Source organism: Saccoglossus kowalevskii, chromosome 13 (assembly GCF_978046115.1).
Source record: "Saccoglossus kowalevskii chromosome 13, keSacKowa6.1, whole genome shotgun sequence".
In the NCBI taxonomy this organism is placed as follows: Eukaryota; Metazoa; Hemichordata; class Enteropneusta; family Harrimaniidae; genus Saccoglossus; species Saccoglossus kowalevskii.
In genome coordinates this window covers 11,973,406-11,992,993 of record NC_140653.1, presented here as the reverse complement: position 1 = coordinate 11,992,993, position 19,588 = coordinate 11,973,406, and the positions used below count along the sequence as shown (strand labels likewise).

The window sequence follows — 19,588 nt, the reverse complement described above, 5'->3', positions numbered from 1 at the left end:
GCGGAGCTATCTCAGCTGATAGGCTGCTTGTTTGTTTTTGCCATGAAATTTGTTTTTCTTACTTCGTTTCACCATACAATCTTACAGGATGTTGTGATGCACGGTAAAAAGCTAAAACGAGAGAAGGCCGACACGAGTCGTCCGTCCAGCATTGTGGGATTGAAATCACTGAGTAAGGAGAAGAGAGAGAAGTTGGAGGCATACCAACACCTCTTCTACCTACTACAGACACAACCAAACTACCTAGCTAAGTTGATATTTGAAATGCCACCTAGTGCCACCAATAAATTCATGCAGTCTGTTATTCTTACGTTGTACAACTATGCGTCTAATCAAAGAGAGGAGTTTCTGCTTTTGAAATTGTACAAAACTGCTTTGCAAGAGGAAGTACGGTTAGTGTATCATTGTTAATAATTTGTTCAACTGCTTGACTTTGATTTATTTGTGTAGTTTCAGTGCGCATTAAAGACATTTACTATATTCATTTTAGATCAAAAGTTGATAAAATCCTAGATGTTGTGATTGGAGATGCCATGGTTATACGAATGGTACTTCATTATAACCGGTGAGTAGAACAAAAAATGATTTGCTGACAATATTGTTGAATTTTCAACTTGATTTTCTTTTTTAAAATATTGCATTAATCAAGTTGATTTGGAAATTGAGATTTTCATCGTGTCATAATGTAGATTTCAGATACCTTGTTAGATACTGCAAAATTACGCTATATTGTAACTTTCGGAGTTGCTCTGGCAGTCCACAAAATATTTCAAACTTGACATCAAATTTTTTTCCAAACATTTTGACAAAAAACCTCAAAAAAAAATATGTGTTGATGCATACCACAGAATGAATTTAAGGCATTAATTTTAGAAATATCCCTCTAGATTTGTGAAATCGTTTAATGTGGCGTTGGGGACAGTTGTCTCTTGTACTGTAAAATATTTTATATTTCAGCTTGAATTAATTTTCACTAAAAAGACTTTATAGGTGTTTCGTATGATGTTTATTTTCACCGGTTTTTGCGGGCTTGACTGGTAAAATATAGGAAAAGTGGTAAATTCCTTCAGCGAAAATAAAAGTATTATACAGTACTTGAACCTTGATGGTTTCTGTAGAGAATCATAAAGGCTATAAAAATCATCTTCTGATATATCATTGCAGAGCTCAGAGAGGTACTAAAGGTGAAAGTTCATTGCGTGAGTTATTACAACCTTTAGTTAAAGAGATCCTGGACAACAAGAATTTGATTATTAACACCAACCCGGTGGACATCTACAAGGTGTGGGTGAACCAGATGGAATCCAAGACTGGTGAGAAAAGGTTAGTAACTTTAAGAATTCAATACATTATTTTAACTTGATCACGATCTGTTATGGAAACTTTGATGGACACGTGAAAATTGCATTGACCAGTACTGTAAAGTCTGTATTAGAAGCTGCGACTTCTATTAAAATGGTATAATGCAACAGATAGGATGCGGATTCTATTACAGCATCTACACAAATGAGAAATTGGGATTTTTTTTCATTCTCAAAAAAATGGGTGCGACATATATTAGGGCATCGTTGTATGCCACGGCCTCGACCTCTCTTGAAGCGGAAATAAACTCTGGCGGCGAGAATGTATTAGGGATGCGACTTCTAATACAGATTTGACGGTAGAAGACTTTTGTATTATAAATACCCTGACATTCTTTGTTGCAGTAAATTGCCTTATGATGTGACTGCAGATCAAGCATTGAAGCATGAGGAAGTCCGTGAACAATTATCAAAATCTATCAGTAATCTCCATAAAGTGACTGAGAAATTCTTTCATTCAATCGTTACCAATGTTGATAAGTTGCCGTAAGTATTGCCACGATTTTCCCACAATTTTTTGTTGAGAGTGCTTATCGCATGTTGTCATTTCATGCAAAATCAAGCATTTCTGCTATTCTGGATCAGGATCTCAAGCATGCATAGACATATTTTGTTCAAACTTAGTATATTCATTGAAATTTGTACAATATCAATAGCGGGCACGAAAGTGAGTGGGCAAAAATGTACTTACATAAATTAAATATCTATGGCCAAAACAAGTAGTATTTAAATGATTCAGTATACAATAATTGTGATTTTTGGTTCAATGTGCAATTACGATACATAAAAGTTGTGACATAGCAAATTGCTTAGTAGTCAATCGTCCCTATTGCCTCACTACCCTTAATTAGGGAAGTTGTCAATTTCAGTATCAATATTAAATCACCAGGTATGGTATTCGTATCATGGCTAAGGTTTTATGTGATTCGCTGGATGAGAAATTTCCCGATGCAAAAGACGAAGATGTTCTCAAGGTAAGTGTGCTCTGTTTTTTTCATCTTTTTGAAGTTAGTGGAGCAGGATTTCACTTTCATCTCGATTTTAGTTCTCATGGTTGCACAAAGTTGTAGTAGATCCAGAAATTGAATTGTCAGCAGCTGACCACCTGTAAATAGAAAAAAGTAGTCAACAAAACAAGATATTAGAATTAATTGTTTAAATCCTTTTTTATTGGTTGTCTAAAATAGGATGATTGTTGGACATTGTTTTTTTTTTTTTGTATAGTACCTAATTTTACATACATTTTTTTCTGATTCTTGCAGGCCATTGGAAACTTGGTATACTATCGTTACATGAACCCAGCTATAGTTGCTCCTGATGCTTTCGACATCATTGACGTGGGGCCAGAACGGGGACTGACAATGCAACAGCGAAGAAACTTGGGTTCAATTGCTAAAATGTTACAATTTGCGGCTTCCAATAAAATGGTAGGTTTTTTTTTACCCTCAGAAACGAAGTGTTTGTATTCGGAATGGGAGAGGCTCCGAGTGTTTAACAGTAAATAATATAAGTGATCTACGTTTTTCCAACATGTGTGGAACTGTAGTGTTATGAGCATCAGTGTTTTCATCTGGTTCTTGCGGTTGATTGTCTTATTTATAGAGCAAGGATTTTTAACGCCAATATCATGGTGTGCCGTTTTTCTTGTTTGTATGATGCACATTATTGATCTATCGTTCATGTCAATATCACTTCACCTCTAATACCGCAATGCGCGCACTGTCTTTGAAATGTAGCATGTTGCACTCTAAAACCGCACAGACTGACTGATTTGAATAACTGCACAGACTGATCTATTCCAATAACTGCTGGTGTACTCACTTCATACTAGTTTATGATATATTTTATTATTTTTTTCATTTATTTATTTTTTGTCACTATCATTGGTTAGGAGTATTCGGTAAGTCTGTATACAAGTGACTTCTGGGTACCCTGCGCAGCATTCATTCATGCTGTCTTCTTCTCTATGTAGTATGAAGGAAGTTTAGAACTGCACGATTAACTTTTTTCTTTTTATTATTATTATTTTTGACAACATGTTCTCTCTCAGCTTTTGCCTCAAACTGATCTCTGACCTGCATCTACGGCTACGCAATAGGTGCTTTTACTGCCATGCTCAAAAATACACTGTCCATATACATCTCCCGAATGAACATTGCGGCCATGTTGTATGCATTTGGTTGTGTACTCTATTTTATTCAGTAATTCCTCGTTAAACTGATAAATGGAAATGTTCTGTCACCTAAGATGAAATGCTTTAAATTTACAATCACCAGACATTTATTTTGTCTATTTAATGTTGACACTTTTAAAATACTGTGATTTCTACTAACTGTTGGTGGGAACTTGCACAGAATGGATGTGCTACATGTGTACATACTCAATGAAAAGGCCAAAGCCACTGAGCAGGAGTCAGTCACTAAATGTATTTTGGGGGGACACCTTTAAGGTGTATGGGTGTTTATGTTTGATCAAGCATGGTTTATGCCGGGAAAGCGCATATTTGCCATAATGCCAGTATGATTGTTACAAAGCCCTGTCATGTAATAGCAAATACACTACATTGTGTTGTCCCATTAGCACTTAATACACATTGAAATATTCAGAACAGCCAACAGTAACATGTAGGGAACCTAGCACAAAAAACAAAACCTAACTTGCAAATGCCTTTGCAGAAAAATGCACATTAATACATTCTTTAATCATAGGTCAATGTGATTGCATACCGTTATTAAATTTGATGATATATCTTGTGTGTTGAATGTAGACTTCTTTTTTTATTAAAAAAAGTGAATGGAATGATTGTGCTATTAAGCCTGTATGCTTAAAGAGGGCAGTATTCAGTATTTCAAAACATTTGAATAAATCTATTTAAATAGCAGGGATATACAAACACGGCATTGGACATGGGTGAGAAAGGAAGAAGAAAACACATGATCACTGAATCTTTAGAAAAATTTACATACCTGGCTATTCTGCACAGATAAATCATTCACTTGAATCAAGTAAAGAATGAATGAATGAATCGGTCAATCAATCGAGAATGCTCATAAAAGCATGTACGCAGACATAACAGCGACCAAACTGACCCCATTGGTGTGTGGGGTTCTGGCACTGTGTAGTAATCTTACAATAAGTACCGGTAACCACATAATACAGATTTTGGAAGGTAGTCAAGACTTGCAATATGCACAAATCTTGTGGGTTTAGGGACCTTTTATTACAGTGAGGCTTTGAGAGAACATTGTTTCAAAACTCTAGAAATTCTGCATTCAGATCTTAATGTTAATTACCTTTTCTTTCTAAAATAATTCATTTTGCATGATCTCATGTAATAAATAATTTGTCCTAAATTCCAATCTGAGACTACTTAACATAATGTGCTTGATTTACGTGTGCCATGCATGCTTTCCAGAATTACCTAATTTGTCATTTTTTCCCGAATAAGATCGGCTAAATATTTGACATGTTAAAATTGTATTGCTTTGTCTAGGGTCTTGGGACTAATACATGATGATGTACATTTGCACAAATTGTAGGAAATATTCATGGATAATCCAAATTGCAGCAGATTGTAGTAAAGTGAATCTTAGTTGATCCGACCTACATCGGAAAACTTTTCCAAATCGTTAATGTACATGTGAAGCTAAAACAATCCACTGCCACCGCACCTGCGGAAAACCAACGTTTCTGCTTTACCTATTCACATTATCAAATATTTGACATACCGTGTAAATAGTCCCAAGATCGCAAACTATCGGACTACACGTTATTTATTATGCACATGACCTGCAAACTGGCGGTCATTGTAAAAGAACATGCAGAACTCGAATGGGCGTTACTATAATTATGTGTATATCTGGGCTCTCTCTGGAATTTTCTAGGTAATAGTAAATTTACTAATCAAGAAAAAAAAGTATTAGTAAACTTTGTCTGGAAACTGCGGAGCATTTTCCCGCGACCGAGCACAACGGAGAAGAGAGAAGGAGAGGGAGGTGTCCCCTCTGTCGTCCGCCGAAAACAAGAACAGCATGCTGAAAATGGTGCTTGCTGGTGCAACCTGAGCTCTAATTTTGTGTGTAATTTAATGACATCAAATTAGGCAGTCTGCTCCTCAAAATGTACCATTTATGATGGTACAACAAAACATCACAACAAAATATGCAATGTAGACACCAGAACCTTTATTTGAATAACTCAGTATTAATTAAACATATTCATGATAAGCTCACATTGTTAACAGTGGGGAAAATAGTCATCATTCAAAAGTTCATTAAGTTCACTGCCTAGAACACAAGTCATCCTGTGAATAATATTTCACGGGAAATTTCTCAGAAAAAAACGCTATGCCAATCAATATTATTATGAAGTAATCTCCCGTGCTCATCATGCAAACCCGCATGTTGACGTTTATGACGACACAAAATGACTATTTATCTTCATCGAAATTTCTGAATTAAAGTGAAAAAGTAAATAAAGAAACTTTCGGTCTTGTAACTCGATCTCAATGCTAAGAATGTCCGGTAAGAATGTTACACAAATTATAGTATTTTTCGATCGATTCGCTAACATTGTCTCACCTTCCATTAGCTGTGGAATCATAGCCCTATGTTGCCGACCGCATTATTTACGTGACAGACACTGGCCGGCCCATGTTCGACATACAGCAACAAAAATAAAAACAAGACGTCCAAATGAAATTGGTAGGGCAAAATTAGATTGTATGTCGCACCAAAGAGCTACGGAACCGCAGCTAACCTTCCATTATTTCTGAAATCGTGCTGTAGTACGATCAACTTTCCGTTTCTCGGTGCTGTCAGGGTTAGGACACCCATGGGTTTCTGGTTCTGAACACGATTTAGCGGTTTCTCCATCTCGTCGTGAAAAATACTTCTCGAGCAGTTGTCTGCTCCTTTTTGACGTAGTCTCCATTTTCAATAAATAAACAAATCACGTGTTTGATAAGGGCGACATGAAACCGTCCCATACTGAGAGTAAAGTCGCGGGGTATCTTGAAACACCTGTCGACTAAACTACGCATGTGCGATGACACCAAAATAACTTTAGAGTGGAAAAATATATTCAGTGGCAGTTCCGTGTTGATCGCGATCACCATGTAACAATTGTTGCAATCTTAGAAGTAACGGGATATTGTTTAACTTTAAAATGGCAATCACTCAAACCGTAACACGCGTGATGATCACAGTCGAGTCTTGACAATTAAATGAGGGCGATTTGCGAGGGTATTTTGTACAAAATGTGTTCGTAAATCCTACTAATAGATATTTATTTTGTTCGTAAATCTTGTCCAAATTTCGTAATTTACGACATTTGCGAGCGATAGCGAGAGCACAGGTATATGCATGCAAACTTGTAATATGGTAATGGAAAAATGTTACATTTCTCGAAAAACTACTACTTGACTTGAAACTGATCAGTAAAAATTCTACATCATTAAAGAATTATAGCTTTAGGGACTATTTAAAATGCATGAGGAAAGAAAGTCTCTTGACCAGCATTCTCGGGGCACTTCACGAAATGTGTCTTGTGGATTGCATGAATTTGTATAAATGTAAATTTGTTCTTTTTACTAAAATCATCAACTATTAAATCGTTCAATTTCTATTTTTAGTTTGAAGGAGAAAGCGAGTACATGTCTTCACTTAACAAGTATATATCAGAGGCGCACAACAAATTTCGGTAAGTCGTCTTTCATTCTTCTTGATTCAAATGTTATTTTTTTATTTTCTTCGTACGTTGAAGTAATTTTGAGTTCTTGCCATAATTTATTGTGTACAGTTATTAGCGTACAACTGACAGTGATTTAAAGTAACACAGGAGTCACTCTGTGCCTTTTCTGATATAGGCAATGTATACAATGTGTATAAAATATAACTGATCTCATTACTTTGGCAGGAAAGGGGGGGGGTGTATCCATACAATGTAAATATATACAACAGTGAAGGAATAATACTACTGCTGTGTCATTTCCTTCTTTATGTTCTGGACAAGTGTTTTTTATATGCATGTACGACAATGACTTGTTAATGACTTTGTTTTTTAGTCAATACTTTGCTGCTGTTTGTCAAGTGCCTGATTTAGAAGAGAAATTTAATATGAATGAGTTTTCTGACTTCACTACAACGACCAAACCGGTTATTTATATCTCTGCACGAGAGATCTGTGATACCCATGCTGTAAGTATAGTGCTACAAAGTCATAATTGGTAGATCAGAGAATTGTATGTTTGAATTACTAAGGCCAGACTTTTTTTATTACTTGTTTCTCTGGTTTTTATAAGGCAAATTTTTTTGAGGAGGGCGAAAAAAAAATAAAATTAATTCTTTTTTTCCATTAGATTTGTGTGATTCTCAAAGAATTGTAAGTGAGATCATTGATCGGAGAGAAGAAATGAAATAAAAATTTTATTCCAAGTATAACCTTGTTTCTCATCTGCGTGAGACTTCGGTACTTTGATCATGATACTCCCATGTAAATGCAACTTGGACTTGTTATGCGGCAGGCGGTAAAAAAATGAAGATAAAAATAATATTTTTTTAGCAATTTTTTGCGCTTACAAGCGCGAGAAATTACGCTGAAATAAAATTTTATTTTTATTTCATTTTTGGCTCCTGTTCATTTGGCGGGTTTGCGAAACAGGGGATAATAAAAGTCTGGCCTAATTGGACCATGCAAATAGATTTGAATAATCAGAAATTAGTATAATCGATGTTTGGATAAAGCAGTTTTCATTGCTTCATTGGTTGAATATAGCCGTTTTCATTGGTTGAATGTAGCCGTTTTCATTGGTTGAATATAGCCGTTTTCATTGGTTGAATATAGCTGTTTTCATTGGTTGAATATAGCCGTTTTCATTGGTTGAATATAGCCATTTTCATTGGTTGAATATAGCCATTTTCATTGGTTGAATATAGCCGTTTTCATTGGTTGAATATAGCCGTTTTCATTGGTTGAATATAGCCATTTTTATTGGTTGAATATAGCCATTTTCATTGGTTGAATATAGCCGTTTTCATTGGTTGAATATAGCCGTTTTCATTGGTTGAATATAGCCATTTTCATTGGTTGAATATAGCCGTTTTCATTGGTTGAATATAGCCGTTTTCATTGGTTGAATATAGCCATTTTTATTGGTTGAATATAGCCATTTTCATTGGTTGAATATAGCCGTTTTCATTGGTTGAATATAGCCGTTTTCATTGGTTGAATATAGCCGTTTTCATTGGTTGAATATAGCCGTTTTTCTCGATGCACTCAAAAAATTACAATGTCTATGAACAAATTTTCTTTTCCAGTTACTCCTCGAACACCAAGACGTTCTCACGCAAGATGCCAACGATCCATTGCATGAATTATTGGAGGATTTAGGTGACCAACAACCAGACATCGAAGATCTCATTGGTATTTTTGATTTAGTCACGTGACTCACATGACTCTTTGGCATACCTGTTGTTCTATCATCTATCAACCTCTATGCTACATATCTGTATTTCATTGTCTGAAATTATATTATACCAGTGTATCAATGCCATCAATGCATCATTGTGATTGGTTGGGAGACTGTTTTAATTTATGCAAGCCATGGTTAAATAGAGCATAATGCACAGTTATGGTGTTCCAAATAAGGCCTCTGAATATGAATAAAAGTTCAATTCGTAAACAAATAAAGGGAAGAGCATTTAAATTTTAGGGACATTTTGGGGTAATTTGATAGCATGAAGATATTATATACATATTTTATTTTGGCAGTGGTTAAATAAAAAAAATTGTACAACCTACAATTTTTGCATGCTAATTTTTGCATGCGACATGTTTTCGTTGTCTGCAACATAGACATGGCCGAGTATCACGTTCGGGAGTTGTCAGAGCAAGATTTTCTTGCAGAAACCGAAGAATTCGTGCAGACGGAGAGAAAGAAACGCTTTGCCAAATTTAATGAAATTGACCTTGACGATTTCGAAACACAAGCTAAAGTATGCTACCGGTAGTGAAAATTGTCCCATTGCAGCATTTCAAAATGTATTTGTCCTAATTGCAAAATGCGTTGATTCAGAGTCCCTGTGTAAATGTAACACTCACTGACACAGTCTGGTATTCGTGAAAATAAATTGGGATCTGTGATGAAAGAGATTTCGATAGCAGCAAATTTGTTGACAATTCATACACATCATTATGTTAGAGCAACTGCGTGCGCTGTCTTAGATTCGGCAGGAGTTGAACCCAGACACATTATGTATTTCACGGCACATAAAAACGAAGCTAGTGTTCGGTCTTACACAAACAAACTCACAAATAATCATAGTCAAGAAGGAATGTCCAGTATCCCGCCTCGCAGTTTTGGGTATAAAAACAAATTCTCTGATAGAGACGTGATCGTAGCGATCGAAGCGGGTGTTTCTGACAACGTCATCCGTACCCCAGAAAACACCGGCATAGTAGTGTCTGGACCAACTCCCGCAGAATCTGACACCACTTCTAATTTCTAATACCCACAATCAAAGTACACATGCAGCATCTGCTATGTTCCGCTCGTGCATATATGTCGTGAATTGTGCTGTATCTCGTGGTATACCCGCCTCCGGCGGTGGTTTATTGCTTAATTATTCTGCAGTTTGTTTTCATCTTGCCCTCCTCTGAGTTGTCTTTGGTCAGAAATATGGATGTTTGGTTTGAAACTGTCTTTGTGTACATGCTTTTGTGAACACTGTGGGTATAGAATTAGATTTAACGCACATTTCTATAACCAACCATGACATTCAAAATGGCTGTCTAGAGTCTGCTACAAATATTTGTAATTTCTCCTTGTTTTTTTTTTTGCAACCCCATGAGATAATGCTCCACTGTATGCAATACTATAGAAATTTTTACTCCTGTCTATATTATTATACAGAATAAATCTTAAAACAGAAATTGTGGTACTTAATCGTTGCAATCTTCCAGGTCACAAATGTACAATGTGAAGAAGTTCAGGAGCAATGATTGAAATTTATTGAGTTTTATCATGGCCGCCTTATTTTAACTTTGTGGTTGTATGAACCTAATTTCAGCAGTTTCAATTGACGAAGAATTACTTTTAAAAACACACCCGGTGCACTTCCCGGGCGCAGCTAACACGCCAAAATGTCGTCCCAGTTCGCATTAGAAGACTCTTTCAAAAAATACACACTGTACCTAATTTGTAGATATACTGTCAAAACAAAATATCGGCTCCTAACAAAATCAAACAAAGCAATCAATATTCACTCTACTTTTATTTTATGAGAGGCAATTTTTAATTTTTCCTGAAGTTTAATGAATTAAAGAAAATTTTGTAGCTAGTGAACATTTTACTGGGGTTTTTAAGATATAGAGTAACTGTATTATCTGTGCAAATACCCTGAAAAATGGTTTTCAGTGTATCTTTGAACAGTGTAAAGTGACTTGTATTTGTGTTGTAGGTGAATTGCCCGGCGATCCAAATGACCCTGCTGTTCAGACGTTTATGAATAACATGGCTAAAGTAGAGATATCGTTAACTTTGAATAATAAATTTGAAATCCTGGATGAGGATGATACCGATCTTAAGAGTCTTTTTATCAGGTAATATAAACTATTCTGTCTTTATAGAAACTCAACTGAATCCATTTTAGTTTTTAGCTCCGCTGTCGACTTTGTCGAGCGGAGCTTATCATATGAGTGATTGTCCATCGTCGTCCGTCGTCCGTGTCAATGTTTTACTTTTTCGACTTCTTCTTGAAAACTACAAGCCTGAATGCTTTGATACTTGGTGTATATGTACCTTGGGTAGACCTCTCTCAGATTTGTTCATTTCATGATGATATCTTCAATTCTCTAATTTTGGTGAATATTTTTGTCATTTTTAGTAAAAAGTGATATTTTCGACTTCTTGTTGAAAACCGCAAGTGCAATTGCTTTGATATTACATATATAGGTACTACATGTGGACCTCTCTCAGATTTGTTCATTTTGTAATGATATCTTTAATTCTCTAATTTTGGTGAATATTTTTGTCATTTTTGGTAAAAAGTGATATTTTCGACTTCTTGTTGAAAACCGCAAGTCCAATTGCTTTGATATATTATACATATATAGGTACTACATGTCGACCTCTCTCAGATTTGTTCATTTTCTAATGATATCTTCTGTTCTTTAATTGCCATGTGCATTGCTAACAGCGGAGCTATCTCAGCCGACAGGCTGCTTGTTTTAACTCCCGAAGTTGATTAGATGCAATATTAAAATTAATTTTGAATTTACTTATAACTTCAACACCAGTGTCAACTCCTCAATAGATAAAGAGTGGAATGATTTGAGGACAGTTTCTTCTCAAACTGGTTATTGATGTTTATCGATCTCGAGCAGATAAATATTTTCAGTTGAAAACTGGAACTGTTGTGTGCAATAACACTATGTATGTGTGTTTGCTCGATAGGTGAATGTGCTTACATAAATATAAATTCTTTTTTAAATTTTGGATCAGCTGACGATATTTCCATTGCCTGTCATGATAAAAATGCTGTAAAAATGTACGAGGAAAAAATATGCACGCTTTTTTTGTGACAAAAAGTTGATGATTTAGGGATTCAAAGAGTTAACAAATTATTGTTGTTGATACACAGGACCAAACAGCTGATTGTCGACGTGATTGATTGCCAACCAGGTGATACCCTGCCTCAGATATTATCCATACCAGCCTCAGATGAGATGGAAGAATCTCATCAAAATATGGTGATATCAAGAGAAGCTAGAGATAAACGAGCTGATAAAAAAGGGGGTTTAAAGCGATCATTGTCAGTCTACGGAGACAGTCGGTAAGTATCAATGCCTGGACTCCCATAATTTGAAAAAGAATTTGCATGTTTTTAAATCATGCTTGTTTATTTCTGTTGTAAGTACTGCTTATCAGCTCTGGTACAAAAATAATACTAATCTTGCATATTAAGTAGTTGATTTGCATATTAACAAATGAGCATCATTGTCTGCATAAATACTGGTTGTGTATTTGAAAAACTATTGATCAAAAAAGTAATGTACATCACTGGAAATTATTTGGACGTGCTGTGCTGGAGGGTTACAAGGTCATCCACAAACTTGATGTCAATTTAACATTTACTGTATACTGTAGAATACTTTATTTTCGCTTGGAATTTATTTTCGCTATTTTCGCTGAAGGGATGATTCCGTGAAAATAAAATTCAGCGAATATACTTTTTTTCCTGTATTTTACATTAAACTCATCAAAAATCAGTGAAAATAAATTCCATACAAAATGCCCGAAAAGCCTTTTCAGCGAAAATTAATTCCAGCGAAAATAAAGTATTCCACAGTATTCTACATCTACATGTACATAAGTTTGTATTTGGCACAGTCATTTCCATGCGAATGAAGATCACAATGGCAGTAAAAATTTCTCTGTCATTACTTATGTGCAATTTTTCACAAACCCCATAAAATCTTTACATCCGGAGGATTCTTGGCAGAGAACATGAAACTGTTCACAATATACACATGTTAAATATTACTCGAAATTTGAACTTGCATAGATGCTATCAAAAGATAATAAAAGTTTGTGATATTTAATCTATCTTTCCCTGTGACTTTAGATTGCCTTTAGAAGGTAAAAAGAAGAAAATAAGACGCAATTTGAAGTTATTGGAAAAAGCTAGTTTGGTGACAAGTTCCAATAGTTATCAAGACATCGTGAATGCGATCGTCCAGGTTAGTCTCTCTCATTACATTATTTTATGGAACAAACTGGTGTGTGCTCATTCACAGCTTGTGATCCAGTGCAATGGTACAGCGAATGCAAACAAGCTATATACAAGGAGTTAGCAAACTTCCTAGATAAGTCCCTATGAACATCCCAAAATAGCGAAAAACTTTCTCATTGGAGCTATTAATTAGTATAATGTTATGAAAACAATTTGCTATGACAATCTCCGATCCCCTGGTGCCACTTTTTAAATACTACCCAGGTAATGAATTTTTGTTTTGGTACATACTATGACTAAGTTGTCTGTCATTATGTCACATTGTTGTGACTATACAAATGTAATTTGTAAATTATTGTATGAATCTTTTTTGCACTTGCTTCAATGGCTTTGGGGAAGTTGATGGCGTTATTGGAACACTTATAAGGACTTTGTCAGTTGCATGTAACCTGTATGAATTTTGTTAGCCCACCGTCCTGCATTTTCACTAATATATATAGGAAATTATTTCCACAAACTGTGGTTAATTTCTACATGCCACATAGCTTAATCAGGAGATTATGCATGTATAAACTCAAAATTTGGGTGACATGGTTCAAGAAAAATTGTACATTTTGACCGTTGAAAAAAACAGACCCACGTCTCTTTATCATACTTTAACAGTGAAATTTTTAAGCATTTTTAAGCTTTTTGTCGGTACCCTTGGATTTGATACATGGTACAAACTGATACTGTACAACACGCAGTTTAAGACAAATTAAAAGTAACTCTACACATTTTTACATTCTCCATAGGATATCAGAAACCAGCGACGGTATCGACAACGACGTAAACAAGAAATCATGAAACTACGTAATACTTTGAAAGGTTTGGAAACCAAGGCTTCATTCTATGAGGAACAAATAGATTATTACCATCAGTATGTTAAGACCTGTCTGGACAATCTGCAGAGGAAAGGAAAGTAAGTTTACTGAAAGAAGAAATAGTATAACAGTTACCAAATTACATCTACTGTAGTATTACAGTAACTATATTACAGGTGCTGTAGTATTACAGTTAACTATATATTACAGGAGCTGTAGTATTACAGTAACTATATATTACAGGAGCTGTAGTATTACAGTAACTATATTACAGGTGCTGTAGTATTACAGTAACTATATTACAGGTGCTGTAGTATTACAGTAACTGTGTCACAGCTGCTGAAGTGTTGCAGGTACCATGTATTACATCTGCTGTAGTATTAGTTACTATATCAGTTACTGTATTGAAGTAACCATATTACAGGCACTGTAGTATTGCAATAACTGTATCACAGCTGCTGTAGTGTTACCATGTATTACATCTATTGTAGTACTAGTTTCTATATCAGTTACTGTATTACAGTAACCATATTACAGGCACTGTAGTATTAGAAGCTGACACAACACAAATAACATTTATTGTGTACTAAATCATTAAAATATAGTTTGGCATAGCTCTAACTTTTATGTGCATGCGATGCTAATATGTATTGTATTTCCTTTTAATAGAAGCATATTGTAATACAAAATCCACTTGATGTGTTAATTAAATTTTCATATTCTCTAAAGCTTATTGAACAATGAACAATTTGAGTTCATTTCTTTGTTAAATTTACATGTTTCTTGAAGTTTCAGTCGATATTGATTCAAAGATGGCCATGTAGTAAGGCTAGCTCGGTGACCAGTGACAATGATGATTGTGAAAATGGTCTTCTCAGATAAACACTTCATTTAATTTTAATTTCAGAAAATCACAGAAAGCGCGAAATCCTTTCACTGTTAACAAAGAAACGACAAGAATACAGGGTCAGATTAAGTACACTGCTGCTAAACTCCATGAGAAGGGAGTCATATTGGAAATAGAGGGATTACCAGAAAACCAGTGAGTATTTGTCTTCAATCACCACAATTTATGGTGGTTGCCTTATGTTCGATATGGGTCCCATTAGACGTACTAAGTACTTTGTTTGTTCACACAAACGTGTGTTGCACAGTGTCCACTGCCATTCAAGGGGTTAAACCATTAAAAGTTCAAGATAGGATAAACTTAATTCTCTAAATTTCTTCCCTTGTCCTTGCACCCCTAAAAACTTAAAAGGATGGTGGTCGTCGCGCTGCTTCATTTCCGATAAAGGACTCTTAGCAATGTGTACAATGCCTTAAAATAGTTTGTCTACATAAAATACGGATGCTTGCTACACGATGACCACTGCACTTCAAGTTCATTAATATTGATCCTCTGCATATATTTTACCTCATTTGCATAACTAGTAAAACACAATGCATTTTTCGTCATAATAATTGGTTAATCAATTAATGAGGGCATGTTTCGAAGTTAAACCAAGAATTTTGGAACTATACTCGTGTTACAGTGTTTGTTATCTTAAGATAAAAGCATATTAATCCCAAAAAATCAAACAAAGCGCTTCACAGGAAGCATGTATCATCTTTAAATATTCGTTTACGATCAATTCAGTGTGTAGTCTTTGTGTTTCAGCATCGATCAATTAACCAGAGATGCAGAATTGTTATGCTATACATCAACAAGCACAGTAGTTGCCCTGTATTCAATCGCATGTTTTGTATAGGATGTGGCAATAAATTGACTGACCTTTTTTTTTTTTCAGATTCAAGAACGTCATGTTTGAGATCGGTACAACTGATGTTCCTGGAACATTCCAAGTTTCTGCCAAGTTTATGGGTGTTAGTATGGAGAGAGTGGAGGTGGTTTTTCAGGTAGGGTTCAATAAACTTTGGGGGATTATAAATGCCAATGCGAATGCCCATCCCTATAATTAGATGTTATTGTTGTTATTGTTGTTATGAACAATATAAAATTACCATATTCAGTGTAGCACATTCAGCTATTTTGTGATTTATATAACAATACGAGATATTACAAATCACATTGGATTCTGGGTAATTACTGGCTCTGCCCGTCATTGGTCCCTAGTCTGAATCATGACAATTCTGAAAATAAGTTGTTGTTTTTTTTGTATTTTTTTTGTTTTTTTTTTTTTTGCAGGATTTATTGCAGTTACAGTATGAAGGTGTCGCCGTGATGAAGATGTTTGGAAAAGCCAAAGTCAATGTCAATCTGCTGATCTTCCTCATCAATAGGAAGTTCTACGGCAGATAAGAACCAAACCTTTTATTTCGCTTTTTAAACTAGTTAAAAATATGCATTGTTGTAAAATAATTTTTTTTTAAATATGAAGATGAAACAGAATTTTACTTTCACAGCATTGTGTATCGAGTAGGTATTTAAACTTTCAGTGATTTGGGAAACTGGTATGTGTGCCTTACTTTTAGGAAAACCCACCTTCAATCAAAACAAGTGTACAGGGAGTGTGTCATATTTACGTAGGTGTCCCTGTTTGTTGATGTTGTATTCACAAATTTCTATAAAATGATATGGTGTGAGAAATAATTTTATATATGGATTTTCAATACCGCATTCCCTTATATCTAAATACGAGGTTTAGTATGTTAGTTGTAATATCATAGATTTATTAATTTTCACAGTTGCCATTTTTTCCCCACCATTGGTAATTTCAATATTATGAATATTATATAGCTTACCCTGTTGCACTTTTTTTAAAATGTACAAAGTATGAGATTAGTGTAAAACATCAGTTTATTTGGTTCCAGTATGTAAATTTAGACGGTTTATGTAGACACTATCATCATGTTACTTTATTTTAAATTGCTAGTATTTTCCGTTTTTTTTTTTCATTGAATGTCTATCTGTTACTGTCATCTTCTTTTCCAGTTTTAAAAATGTTTTTTTTTTTTTTTTACGTATGGGTAGATTGAACTGTCTTTCTGTTTGCTTTAAGAGTTGCACCATTATTGCTGGGGAGGGAGGGAAGGGTGGTGTATTTGCTTTTAACAAAAAGACTATTTACAGAGGACAAATATTTGCATGAATGGTGAAACAAATCAAAAAATAGTTTTTCAAAGGAAAAAATCTATTGTTGACCTCGCTAACCAAAACTGCCCCCCCAGGAAATAATGGTTCAGCCCTAAACCTTTCACTGCCATTAGCAACATTCCAACTGTGCAATTAATTTTTAAAATTGCTGTATGAATTTCAGTTTGGTAAAATGAATCTCTGCAACAGTTGATTTTGGGTTTGGAAATTCTAAAACTAGTTCATTACCGAACCTGCGTTTGGAAGTGCTCTCTGAGTTAATGCACTAGTCTCAATAGACGTTATATATAAAAGGCCGGGTATTTGGGTCTCAAATGTTGAAGACACATTTCTAATCTATAAGATACTGTGTGATCATTGCATATCACTTGGTTATGTCCGGGGTCCGTCCCACTGAATCAGAGCTTGCCCTGTAATGATGCACATTATGATTGGCTGTTGTTCACAGGTGCACTAATGAAAACTATTCTTCCAATATATTATCCCGTCCTATGTCTATTATGTACTTAAAATGACATTTGCATTTTATTAATTTTTTTTTGATCACATGGAAAACTGACATCTAAGGCAAAATGGATTTCTTAGCAGTTCCACAATTAGGGTGGGTAATGGACTAATCCCGCTGAAGGTCATAACTGATGTTCTGCTCCACGGATAATTAAAACGCGCACAAATTCCTTAAACATTTACATCGATGTTAATGCATTGTATTGTATACTGTAAAATACTTTATTTTAGCTGGATTTAATTTTTGCTGAAACGACTTTTGAGGTGTTTTGTGTAGAATTTATTTTGACTGATTTTTGATAAGTTGAATGTAAAATGTAGGAAAAAAGGTATATTTGATGGATTTTATTTTCACTGAATTACCCCTTCAGCGAAAATATGGAAAATAAATTCCAAGTGTAAATAAAGTACTTTACAGTATATAAATGGTTTTACCACATCACATCATGGAGATGTAATTCTCCGCCATTCATTGTATTCGCATCTCTGCCAAAGATGCGTTTTATGAAATATACAACTTAAACATTTTTGTGCTCTGTTATTGAAATTCAGTTTCCTTTCAAAACAACAAAAATATACATGTTTAATTATTCATGATTCCGCCATTTGTTAAGTTTACTCTAGTTGTATTACATTTACAAGTTTATTCACTGCACATTGAATTCTGGGTATTGTTCCATTATATTTGAACTTTCTCACTTATACTTTCAGCTGGTACTGTTTATGCAAAGAAAACGGCAGTTCAGATTATTTTTAGTTTTATAACATTTTTCTCCCCCCTGGTGTCATCAATAAGCTGCCATTTACAGTATGTAGTATGTATATGCGATAATCAAAAACTTGTATCTTTCTCAAATTTTTCATTTTTACGTGTATGTGAATGAGCTAGGATTGGTGAGTTGCTGTTTTCATGCTTTCTCTTAAAGCGACAGTCATTAGGTAACACTGTGTTTCTATGTATATTCTATGGTAACATGTGTTAACACAAATTCTAATGCATGTTGTGCAAAGACTGACACTTTAAAATATCTAAACTATGAACAGCATTTTACTTTTGAAACCATCAGTGGAAATTGCTATCTGGAAAACAATGAATCATTTTTCCGTCGGTAGTAAATGCTTTTTCAGTCGGTAGTCTATATTGACAATTAAAAGACTTGCTTTTTTTTTGTTTTCAAGTAGAAATAAAATTATATATAGCAGTCTGTATGGAAATGTGTTTTTGCTTTCCTGTTATTGTCCCTTAAAGTTGCTGGTCGCACAAGTGATATAATAAAAATACTTGTAATGCACTATTTTAGTTGTATTATTCTTTATGGACTGGATACAGATTTTGCCGCCCGAGGCAGTATGGCGGAAGTGCCTGAGCTTGCTATGGTGCTTTAACCATACAACCAAGGAACGCAAAGGCCATATCCAGTCCATAAATGTTTTGTCATATGCCTTATAGGGCATTTTTAAAAAATTATTCAAACTACTGGTTTTTCATTCATCTCGGTTATTAATCTTATTTCTACCATTTATTCAAACATTCACAGTGCAGATTCAGTTACACTCGCAACTCTTTGAAACTAGAATCCTGACCAGAATTTTTAAATTTTTTTTATCTGAGGTGGTATTGCTCCGAAAATGCAATGGACCTATTTCAGGTTGCTTGTTTTAATTTTTGTCTGCGTTCATGACGTCACTGCAAAGACAGTGCTTGATTTGTTAGTGTCTATGTGAACCGTCCTGTTCTTGCATCCAACAATCGTCCCTTTCCTCAAAAAAACCCCTAAATTTCATATATGTGTATATATTAATATGAATTAAAGTAGCGATGACGGATTTTGTACATTACCCATAATGCAATGTGATAATTAAGTCATTGAAAAGGTGCACATGAATTATGCAGGTTGAGTCTCGGCAAATTCACAAGGAAGAATTTGATACATCGAAAACAAAAAAACTTAACAAGCTGCTCTCTGATTGGTCTGACTGTTAGGATTGGGTAGCCAATCAGGCACAATCTTACAAGTAGCTTTAGGCACT

At 34.8% G+C, this 19,588-nt stretch overlaps 1 protein-coding gene across 1 annotated transcript in view; it reads left to right on the top strand.

Annotated features, from left to right (window-relative positions):
- The window catches only part of LOC100372429 (ras GTPase-activating-like protein IQGAP1), a 56,747-nt gene extending 37,898 nt beyond the window's left edge, over positions 1 to 18,849 (top strand). Inside the window, exons 27-42 of the mRNA XM_006818264.3 lie at positions 88 to 392; positions 491 to 565; positions 1,165 to 1,323; positions 1,707 to 1,847; positions 2,251 to 2,335; positions 2,624 to 2,788; positions 6,994 to 7,061; positions 7,426 to 7,558; positions 8,678 to 8,783; positions 10,820 to 10,961; positions 12,002 to 12,193; positions 12,986 to 13,100; positions 13,888 to 14,054; positions 14,864 to 14,998; positions 15,744 to 15,852; positions 16,142 to 18,849. Coding sequence (XP_006818327.1) covers positions 88 to 392; positions 491 to 565; positions 1,165 to 1,323; positions 1,707 to 1,847; positions 2,251 to 2,335; positions 2,624 to 2,788; positions 6,994 to 7,061; positions 7,426 to 7,558; positions 8,678 to 8,783; positions 10,820 to 10,961; positions 12,002 to 12,193; positions 12,986 to 13,100; positions 13,888 to 14,054; positions 14,864 to 14,998; positions 15,744 to 15,852; positions 16,142 to 16,255 — 2,211 coding nt within the window. The 3' untranslated portion in view covers positions 16,256 to 18,849. The remainder of the gene's footprint in view (positions 1 to 87; positions 393 to 490; positions 566 to 1,164; positions 1,324 to 1,706; positions 1,848 to 2,250; positions 2,336 to 2,623; positions 2,789 to 6,993; positions 7,062 to 7,425; positions 7,559 to 8,677; positions 8,784 to 10,819; positions 10,962 to 12,001; positions 12,194 to 12,985; positions 13,101 to 13,887; positions 14,055 to 14,863; positions 14,999 to 15,743; positions 15,853 to 16,141) is intronic.
- Positions 18,850 to 19,588: the final 739 nt, after the last annotated feature.